The sequence below is a fragment of the Plasmopara halstedii genome (assembly GCF_900000015.1).
Source record: "Plasmopara halstedii genome assembly, contig: Scaffold_194, whole genome shotgun sequence".
Classification (NCBI taxonomy): domain Eukaryota; phylum Oomycota; class Peronosporomycetes; order Peronosporales; family Peronosporaceae; genus Plasmopara; species Plasmopara halstedii.
The window spans coordinates 8,540-18,440 of NW_020187115.1; the positions used below are offsets into that span (position 1 = coordinate 8,540).

At 41.2% G+C, this 9,901-nt stretch overlaps 5 protein-coding genes across 5 annotated transcripts; 1 reads left to right on the forward strand and 4 right to left on the reverse strand.

Moving 5' to 3' along the window:
• Nucleotides 1-38: 38 nt before the first annotated feature.
• PHALS_02412 (uncharacterized protein) lies at nucleotides 39-518 on the reverse strand (the record flags this gene model as incomplete). Its single annotated transcript, XM_024719501.1, has 4 exons — nucleotides 39-136; nucleotides 209-285; nucleotides 370-429; nucleotides 481-518. The coding sequence occupies 4 exons, from the start codon at nucleotides 516-518 to the stop codon at nucleotides 39-41; spliced, it is 273 nt and encodes a 90-aa protein (XP_024572689.1).
• On the reverse strand, nucleotides 517-1,043 carry PHALS_14863 (uncharacterized protein). The gene has a single exon (XM_024719512.2). The coding sequence runs from the start codon at nucleotides 867-869 to the stop codon at nucleotides 615-617; it is 255 nt and encodes an 84-aa protein (XP_024572690.1). The 5' UTR covers nucleotides 870-1,043; the 3' UTR covers nucleotides 517-614.
• Nucleotides 1,044-3,027: 1,984 nt separating this feature from the next.
• PHALS_14864 (uncharacterized protein) lies at nucleotides 3,028-3,710 on the forward strand. Its single transcript, XM_036407206.1, has one exon. It carries the CDS (start codon nucleotides 3,490-3,492, stop codon nucleotides 3,682-3,684), a length of 195 nt encoding a protein of 64 aa, XP_036262997.1. The 5' UTR covers nucleotides 3,028-3,489; the 3' UTR covers nucleotides 3,685-3,710.
• PHALS_02413 (IQ motif, EF-hand binding site) lies at nucleotides 3,711-8,507 on the reverse strand (the record flags this gene model as incomplete). The annotated part of the gene is made up of 1 exon (XM_024719534.1): nucleotides 3,711-8,507. The coding sequence occupies one exon, from the start codon at nucleotides 8,505-8,507 to the stop codon at nucleotides 3,711-3,713; it is 4,797 nt and encodes a 1,598-aa protein (XP_024572692.1).
• Nucleotides 8,508-9,143: 636 nt separating this feature from the next.
• Nucleotides 9,144-9,623, reverse strand: PHALS_02414 (uncharacterized protein; the record flags this gene model as incomplete). The annotated part of the gene is made up of 1 exon (XM_024719545.1): nucleotides 9,144-9,623. One exon carries the CDS (start codon nucleotides 9,621-9,623, stop codon nucleotides 9,144-9,146), a length of 480 nt encoding a protein of 159 aa, XP_024572693.1.
• Between the last annotated feature and the right edge of the window lie 278 nt (nucleotides 9,624-9,901).

Consider the following 9,901-nt stretch of genomic DNA (forward strand, 5'->3'; position numbering starts at 1 on the left):
GACTCAAATGCTCACTAGTGAAGTGTCTATAATTGCGTCTACGACAAAAGTTTACGTGTTGCGTAAAATTCTTCGGCCTTCACGTATTTCTGGAATAACAATACGCTTGCCACAACTATAAAATTATTCTCGAGCTCTATTTCATATTGCCATGCAAGCTTAGCACCAGTAGCATCAACAGAAACATCACTGAAAACGAACTAATTACCTTTTGTGACCGGACGGTACAATATTGCGTTGGGCTTGAACTCCGGAGACTTGAATAGGCAACCAATCACGTCAATTCTTTTCAAGAGTTGTCATCATCGCGAAGAAGACGAAAGTCTATGGCGTTGCCACGTAGAGCTTTGATTTCTAGCTTAACATCACGCAAAGCTGCTGACAACGCAAAATGATTCTCTAAATGGAGTCCCGCATTCAATTTGCCTTCTACTGTGATCTTCAGACTTTTAACCTGTTCTTTTCACCGGTACAACGTACATTTTTCGGCTGTTTGGACCAAAGATGCAGCAACTCATGTGTACGGCAACAAAAGATGGAAGTCTTATATTCACTTCGTTTCGGTACAGTGTCATCAATAAGCTAGCACTTGGTGATGATTCGGACGTCAAAGTCTAAAACTCAAACAGCCGCAGACTTTGAAGTGACAGTTGATGACCACGCATTCCAAAATAGGCGACAATAACGGACAGTAACACTATAAATGCCTTTAGTAAGACTGTCAATCTGTAGGCAGAGCTCCTGGCATCCAGTTCATCTTGATTTGTTCCAAAGCTAATCCAACTCATAAAGATGCTGATGTCAATCATTTCGGAAGGATCACCATCTATGCTTTTCACTCTGGCTATTGTGCACTGCGACAACGACATTTATCGTTTCTTACTGAACCTTCTAAGCTGAGAATCTCACTCTATGGTTCGGCTAGGTAGCAGATTAAAATGTTTATTGTGGATCCCATCAGACTTATAAAGTTTTGCAAAGACGATAACTAAACTTGTACTACGAAGTAACTCAGAACCTTACCTTGTTATTTGTGGCACTAATGTGTATTCCTATATTTCTTAGAACGACAGCAAACATTGCATTTTTTAATTCGTATAAAAAACATTTCCTGCTAGTATAGTTAGCTTCATAGGAAACAAAACACATTGTTTTGAGATGATAGCAACACATGTTTTAATCATGAGCAGATCTGTCGAGCTTTTCTCTCCGTGTGTAGTTAAGAAAATCTTAGGTTGCGGTTTTCACCGTTTTTATCCATTAAAACGATGCTTGTACAGCCTATATTTCCGATCCATTTCTAATGACGATATATATTTCATTGCAGACTGTTTTCTTTGCTCAACGAATAACGTAGTGCTGATAATTATGATTCAAAGAGAAATAACGTTTCATGGAACAACATGACTCTCAACTTCGATTTACCAAGTATATAATTTAATAAGGAACTGTCACGTCCAAAATAAGGTATCCCCTCCTTGCCCAATTTTTTATCGCCATGCTCTTTATTGAGCCGCATTAAATAAATAAGTTGAAGCTCTAAAATCGGACGTTTTGTGTACATGGAATGAAAGTTATAGAAACGATGTGAAATGTCATTTTTGGGCGCTTGTCAACGCGATGATGGCGCAGAGCTATATCACAAGAAGTCAGATGCGGTGGGACCTTGACTGGAAAATTTACGTGAATATAAACACTTAAAACCCGGTCGATTCCTGGTTTTTTTCTTAAATTGCCGTATTCTGTTCGGTGCGAAGGCCAAACATATTCATATGATTCAACTGAAAAGAACTAGTGCTTTGAGTGAATCACAGTTGATCCTTGACATTTTGGGCCAGCTCGATATTTTAACGGTGGGGATAAGTTAGTATTAAATCGTTGAATGAATGCAGATGACGTCACAAATAATGTTGGGTATGATTACGTGAAGTAATTGCGGGCACATGACAGGAAGTGGTCGCAGACGTTATGGCAAATGCTAATAGAGAAAGGTACATAAAAATCTGTATGTTGAGGCTTGAGAAGCTGCAATAAGTTTCACAAACTTCAGACCTTGTCACATTTTGCACAATAAGGAGCACTCAAAAATCTGCATGTTCGAAGCCACAAGAAGGCTCAAGACTTAAAAATGTAATCCTTTCTAAAGCACAGGGGGTTCGCCATGTGGATGACGCTGTCGAGGAAGGGTCTTCTGAGAAAGTAGCTGTGAAGCCAGAAGAGAAGGTCATAAATACGTGGTCCTTAAAGCGTTGTGAAACTGCTCAGTCTTGGCGTTTTAATTAGGCATGATAAAAAAGATTCGGTCAGATCACAGGATACCGCTTTGAATTTTGCAAACGAACAATGCGTTAACGCTCAGCACAAGCATTAGATGAATACCGGCACTTTTAATGACCAGTCATTACAGACTGCAATGCGACAAAATGTAAAGTGCTTAAAGTTATTGAAAACGTTTATGCATTCCACCTTAAGATATAACATTGTCGACTTGTATTTGAAGTCAACTCGTAGAACTGACAATATTGATCAGGCTACATGCTGCGTAATTACAGCATAGAATGAATATGACTTGTAAATAGCATTGGCAGGTTTGTGTATTTTGATAGCACTGCTCGAGCCTCTGCTTCCACACGATGAAATCCTGAAACATATTGGCTGAGTTTGAGTCCATTCTTCTTCTGAACGCGAATATTTGTCGCCTTGACATATGAAGTCTTGTCGTGGATGTGATGTGGAGACTTCAATGGTGTATATCTTTTGAATTTGTCGCCAAGACCAAGATATACTAGCTTCAATGTGCCAAGCTACTTTTTAGATATAATCCGGTGGCTGACGCTTTGATTCAGAAGATATATACTTCTCAATTTGCCGGATACCCCACAAGTCAACTATTCAGAAGAAAACTACCTCCCCCGGTCCTCCGTTCTCCCCTCTTCCCTTGAAAATGATGAATCTAGCTGCTGTTGCCTCTCCATTCCCCACCGATCCGTCCCTCGCACTGTAATTGGCTCGACTCCTGGATGCCACCTCACAAGGTTACCTTGTAGATTGCAGAATGAGACTATATCATACCGGTTGGCAACACCGAGGAAATTAGTGACTCATAGTGCGACCTCCGAGTTCCTCAGCAAATAAAGTGTATCTCGACTTCATCTAGTACCAAGGCGTAGACGTTGTTGGGGGCTTTGACCAATGTGATGTTGGTGTAGCTCACGACATCTGTGACAAAGCACTTGAAGTCGATGATGTGGTTGTGATTCGAGCCAAGGTGGATGTAGCAGACAAACGGACTTTGAAGAGAGTTGTGAAGAAAATGACTACGTTATTTGGTCATTCTGTCACGTGTCTCTCACTTAATAATCTTCTTATAGTGGCGTTCTTGGCTCGTGAAGATCAACTTATCAGCCAACAGAAATATACTGAAACTATATCGATAAGCTAGATTCCTCGCTAAAGATGACAACTTAGCAGCGAAGAAATGTGCGGTCGATGCGAAGGACCATTTCTAGTGCGTTTGGCAAGGTGGTCATAATGATGAGATTGTACGATAGGACGTCACTCGAGCGCCAAAATGTTTCTCGTAACAATATCCATCAGATGATGTCTTCTAAATCCACTAAAAAGAATATCTACAAGCTCAATCAACATATATTCGCATTCTTGATTTCTAGGTATCGAAAGTGATGCACCCGAGTGTTGATGATCACTCTTTAAGAAAAGTCCATAGCGGCGACGTCAATGCTTTCACCAATTAAGGCAATTTGCGTTTCTCGATCGTCTTCAGGCAACCGTAAAAATTTTCGCATGATTAATTCTTGACGATGGCTTCCTGGTCGCTGTTTGTCCTTGATTGTGTGACGAGCCAAGACTTTTTTAATGCTTAGAGCTGAATTATTTGTTGACTTTACACCTCCACGTTTCCAAATGGCCTCAATATCTCGCGCAGTATTTGTCTGTAACGAACTAGGGGACTCTAAAGACGGACAAGACGGAATTTCACCATCACCAAGGACAAAATTGGCAAAGAAAAGCTCAGTGCCATCGATTACTGGCAATACAGACATTTGGGGCTGTGAGACCAAATCATCTTCACTGTCGCTTTTATTGTCAAGCTTGTGATCTCTGCGGTGAAGCCTTCGATGCATCATTGCTTGCTGAAGCTCTTCTTTTTTTCGATTACGTCGGATTTTCATCGTCAGAAGCACAGGAGGAGACTCTACCCGAGCATTTTTGTCGCACATTGTTGTGTACTTAGAAACCTGTTCGAGATCACCCGTGCATGTGCTAAGCTCACGAATTGCCGCAACAGCTTTTTTATCCGTACGACTCGCTCCTCCATGCTCGTTTGCTTCTAGAACACAATATTCATCGACAAACAAAAGCTTGGTGCTTGCTGTATATGCCGCAGCCATCTTTTTAGTCGCTAGATCTTCAGCAGATTGAAAAACACTCATCTCGACATCTTGCGTCGACTTTGAGATGCTACTATCGTGTCGAAGTGGATCCTCAGCAGTGAAGGCCGCAACTTTACTACATAATCTCGTAGTGTTCTTCTCTGGTAGCTCACATTTATTAACCTGAAGCAGGCTGCGATCATTATTGTCTTTCTCGCATTCGACGCTGTTTTCGTCTCTCGCAATCATTTTCAAATTTTCTGCAAGCCAACAGCAACAAGACCATATCATATGCAGCAGAAATAGCTGGTGCAGCTTCAGGTCAATTTTTTTCTGAAGGTAACGAAGATTTTTTGGTAGTGGCCGTGTCTCAACCTGTTGAAATCTGGTAACTTCGTGATCTTCTTTCACTTTTGTAAGAGCTTGATACAAGTTGGCGAACTCTTTTTTTTCGTGCAATAAAAACTCTTTCTGCTCCTGCAACGAATGTGCTGGCGCAGAATGAGGTAGGTCTTTTGTCGGACAAACATTGTTTAATACAGAATCCTGCTGATCAATTTGAAAAACTTGTCTTGCATGTTCTAAACGTGCAAGGACGGCTTTGGCTTCATTGTATTTTATCAATACCATTGCGATTCGGAGCCGCGAATTTTCAAAAGCTTGTCGCGTCAGGCAAAATTCTTCTACTGTCCGCTCAGAAGCAAAAATTGCCTCAAGATGAGCACGCTGATTATTGTTGAGCTCACTTTGAGCTCGTTCGACCTTCTTTTCGATCTTTTGCAATCTCTGCTTTGCCTTTACTAACAAATTGTTTGCTTCGAGATTGAGCGCTATCTGCTGATTGATCTTGCATTCGTCGGACTTCGTAGCAAGAAATTCCTCGAAAGTTAGCTGAAAGAGTTCAACTCGAAAAAAAAAGTCGGTGTAGCTGCCATCTGAACAAAGTCGCAACATTCTCACATGATTAACTGTTTTCAAATCCAACAGCTTGCTCCAATCCTTCTCAGCACGCTGAAGGTCTTGGTAAAGTTCCCACACCTCGCGTTCGGCACGTGTGCGTTTGGCTTGAAGGCGATTGACTTGCAGAAGAATGTCATCCATTGCGAAATTTGAAGAGTACATTAAATGCGCAAAGCTAGATATGACTCCCTTTTCACAGGCCTCATTGTCTAGTGTCGTTGTGAGCAAAAACCTTGCATAAGACTCGTACTCACCCATTTCACGAGCTTGCGCTGATCTAGTTATACTCAAGTCGTTCTTTTCTTGAAGACAAAAATCTGTCTTAAGTGATTCAGTTGAATGCGACGGCGGTAAAAAACTTTTCCATGATACATTTAGACGTGTCTTTATTGCGTTCAAGAATTCAAGAGACTGCGTAATTGCAGGTGCGAAAGTCGAGTCAGACGCAAAACAAAAGTGCGTCTGATATAGCCATAGCTCGTCACGTAATACGCTATGCCAATGACCAAGTCGAACATCAGAAGGAAGACGTGATCCAGTGTTCAATTCTGCAGCCATAAGTGCTGTCACCCACCACAAAACTTGTTCATTGTCGTCTTTGATGATGTTCTGGTTAAAGATATTGGCAGCGTGAATGTCTTGAGAATAAACAAATTCATGCTGAACATTTAAAGCGAACAAATCGGGACCACCATTTTCCAATACATGTTCAGGCGTAACAATGATTCGTTTGTTTACATCTTGAAACGATGAAGCTTGATCACAGCTAGAAAACTGAGAGTTCGTATCTAATGATCGACGACAACTCACCATCGGGAAAAATAATGAAATTTCACGATAAACATCCCACGCATCCAGTGCAAACAAATCATTTAAAATGCCGTCAACACTCTTCGATGTCACTGTTTTCCAAGCGTTTAAAACACATCCCAGCAAATATCTTTGCTGTTGACGAGCGCAGATCCAGCGAAATGAGAGGAAGCTTTTGCGCTTACGGATCAAAAAAGTCCACGCTTTAAAAGTCGTATAAAATACATGTGAGCTACGCTCACCTCTCCAAATATCTATTACACGACATAGCCGCGGGTGCCAATTCTCAAACTTTGAAAGAGTTCGTTCGCGTTTAAAACAAACACGAAACATCAAGTGTTTCCAGCTGCGTATGAACCGTTTTACAAGCCATTCTTGCCGCCGCTTGATGAGTGTTTTCTGTAGCGGGCGCACTTTACGTTTGAAACAAACATAGCGATGCAATTGAAGAAATGCTTCTCGCTTGCATTTCTTCATTATAGCCCCGTCAGTAATGACTCCTTGCCACTGATAGAATAACTTAAACCGCAATTTTCGTTCATACCAATTGCTAGCCATCGCTATTTCATGTTTCATACGAGTCGCACAGCGTGTAAAAGCACACCAGCGGTTAAAATAGCGTCGATGCCGCGCAAATGATGCTTTCGTAGTCGCCTCAATACTTTGAACTTGAAGCTTTTGATAATTATGAAGCCGAAAGTTCCAGTGTACACTCGACTGCACAAACTCTGGTAGTGGCAATCCTAGACGTCTGCACCGAGTCAATTTCGCATATTGCGCCCAAATCTTGAAAGCTGTGAGCAGAATCTCGATAGGCCAGCGCTGTTTTGTACTAAAGTCCATTCGCACTGCACGTTTTAGACAATGCAGTGCATATAGACTATTCCTCTTAGTTTCTTCGTAGACGAGCTTCCAGAGTCGAAAAACGTGATACACAATCTTTTTGCGCACTTCTGCTCGAGCAGCAACATGCTGAGCTCTCAAGTAATACACTCGCCTGCATCCTTTGCACAAAACATTTGGCTGGACGTCATTTATTGTTGCACTCAAAGATGTGTTGAAAGATGCCGGTGTTCTAGTCGTTGCTGGGTCTTTTTTTATAAGACCTTTAGCAGTTAGTTGACAAACTCTGTCATCTTCGTAATTGGAGGTCAAGATAAGATTGGACATCAGACGTGGATGTTTTGACTGAGTTGCAGCATGTCGAAAAAGATCGAGCTCCATCTCACGAAAGTGAAGTGCCTCGCTTACATTGAGTTGCCACACCTTAAGATATTTGCTTAATAGTGACTGCACAGCACGACGACCCACGCGATACATCATGACCCAAATCTTAAAAATTATTCGACGATTGTGCTTTCGTCGTTGTTGCCATAACCGAAATTTTCGTCTTTGTCGAAACATTCTCCAAGTCGCCTGCAACTTCCCAGCTGCATACTTGTGTCTCGCATACTTTCGATAGCACAGCAAAAACTGCTCGACTTCAGCATCATCGTAAGCTTTTTCTATCTCCATTTGTGCACGCAACGAGGATTGAAGCATTTGTGAAGACGACGAAGTTTTAAGTGTTTGTTTAGCATCCAGAGCTTTCCAATTTGGAGGAATTGCAGCGGATGAAGCGCGCCATCTTCGATTAGAAAGAGGAGTCAAGTGTCCAGCTTCTCTTGAGACCCGTCGATGTCGTGCTCGGGTCTTGGCTCGTATTGGTATTGTCACCTGATCAACTTGCTGCTCAAATATCTCAAGCTTGACTTTTAGATCTTTTAATCGGCTTTTTAATTCATTCTCAAGATGTTTTCTTTCGCGATCTTCATTGTTTTCAATGGTAGTGACTGCCATGCTTCGGACTGCTTTCCCAACCCTTAATTGACGTAAATTTTCCTGTGCACTATGCTCTCGACTCATAGTAGCTACGAAAGTTGGCTGCATTTCTGCCTGCGGACTCGCATTTGCGGGACCATACCATTTTTTCAGCATCTGCATTCGATCTCGATTCCTTTTTCGAGATTGTAATTCAATTCGGCGTAGCTCATTGCCATCTGCTTCCCACATTATAAGTTCCTTCTGACGTTCTTGTTTCTCTAAAGTTCGCTGTTCTCCACACTGAAGATCAGTTGAATGCAAGCTATGTTGAGATTTCTTTTTCTTTTCCCGCTTTGATTGGTGTTGTTTGAACACTTTAATTGTCTGAAGCTTGTGCTCATCCTTTGAGAGAGATTCAGCACAAACTGAAGCGCTGTCGATTATCGATTGCAAGCTTAAGGTTGAAACTGAAGCAGTAGCATCGTCGAGGTAAGTAGGTGTGAGCCTACCCTCTAACCATTCACTCCGAACCGTTTCCATAAATAATGAAGTCCGAAAGTATTCAAAGAGCGCGTCTCTTTACATATAATTTCAACAAATGTTGACACACATGTCTGTATGCGAGAGAATGTTTCGTGAACGACATGATGCAGATTATTTCGAAGTCTTTGGATGTCGACAGTGCACTCTCTTAATTGAATTGTTGTATATACAAGTGCGTGAAATTAAATCTAGAGATAATGGCGCGCTGCTACATGATTTTTGCGCCGCAACGCTACGATCATCTCGTAAGTCTTGTAACGTCACTCTGCTCCCTTTTACAACCCCATAAGTACATCATAAGCTAGAATACACACGGATCAAACTGACACAGATACCTAAACGGACATCGAAATTCCTGTAATTTTAATCTTCATTTGCGCTCCGCTGCAACATAGTCTTTCGATGATGTGCCATTTCTCAATCCTTGAGCTCGCTGATGATTCAAAACTCTCTTTTCTTAGTGACTGAATGATATAAAACGCATAACATATCAAAACATCCTCTTGTTTTCAAGATCGTCAAATTCATAAGCTGTGAAAGGTGTGGTCTTGTAAAAATGTTTCTTCGTTTCTGGTAAGCTATATTATCGTCATAGTCTGCCTAATAGATCTTATCATCTAGATCCTACAACCCTTAAGCTCTCTTCGTCAAAGCCCGCAATCTTTCTTGATACTCAAGTCGGTTCTTCATAAGATCACACACAGGTTTATCCAGTGACTCCCGTTTGTACATTAGTGTTCGTATTTCCTTATAATACGCATCATTAACCTCCTGTTCATCCTTGTGTATGTTTACAAACTCCTGTCGCCGCTTAATAGTCCTATTAGTGTCCACACTGTTTTCGTAATCATTAGATGAAAATGCAAGTGCATCTCGTTGCGCTCTTGATTTCTTTCCAAATCGTTGCCTCGTGTAGTTTTGCGACAACATTTCGGCTGTCAGCTGGGAAGACACTGGCTCATTACCTTGTGATCTTTGAACTTCTTCCATCAATCCTCGCACTGCTATGAACCGTTTTAACACTGACATTGATTTTCCACTACTATCATGTTTCGAATCTACTGATGCTAAAGCAGAGTGATGAATGGCATGTTCGACCGCTTGTACATCCATTTGCACGTAATCTAAATTCTAAATTTTGAGTCTTTGCACTTCTACCCATTATTACTTCATTGTATACATTCTAAATCGAATGGTATACTTGTAGGTTTTTGTCTTCATCCTTGAACATTTGATACAGCTGTAATATGTATACACTCACACTGCATTTTAAAGAGAGTGTGTATATTGAGTTTATGGTAGTTGGTTAGTTAGTTAGTTAGTTAGTTAGTGAGTGAGTGAGTTAGTTAGTTAGTTAGTTAGTTAGTTAGTTAGTTAGTTAGTTAGTTAGT

Bases quoted from the DNA above. Each gene is read 5' to 3' on its own strand.
- PHALS_14863 (XM_024719512.2), bottom strand. From the start codon at position 869: ATGTCGTTGTCGCAGTGCACAATAGCCAGAGTGAAAAGCATAGATGGT.
- PHALS_14864 (XM_036407206.1), top strand. From the start codon at position 3,490: ATGCGAAGGACCATTTCTAGTGCGTTTGGCAAGGTGGTCATAATGATG.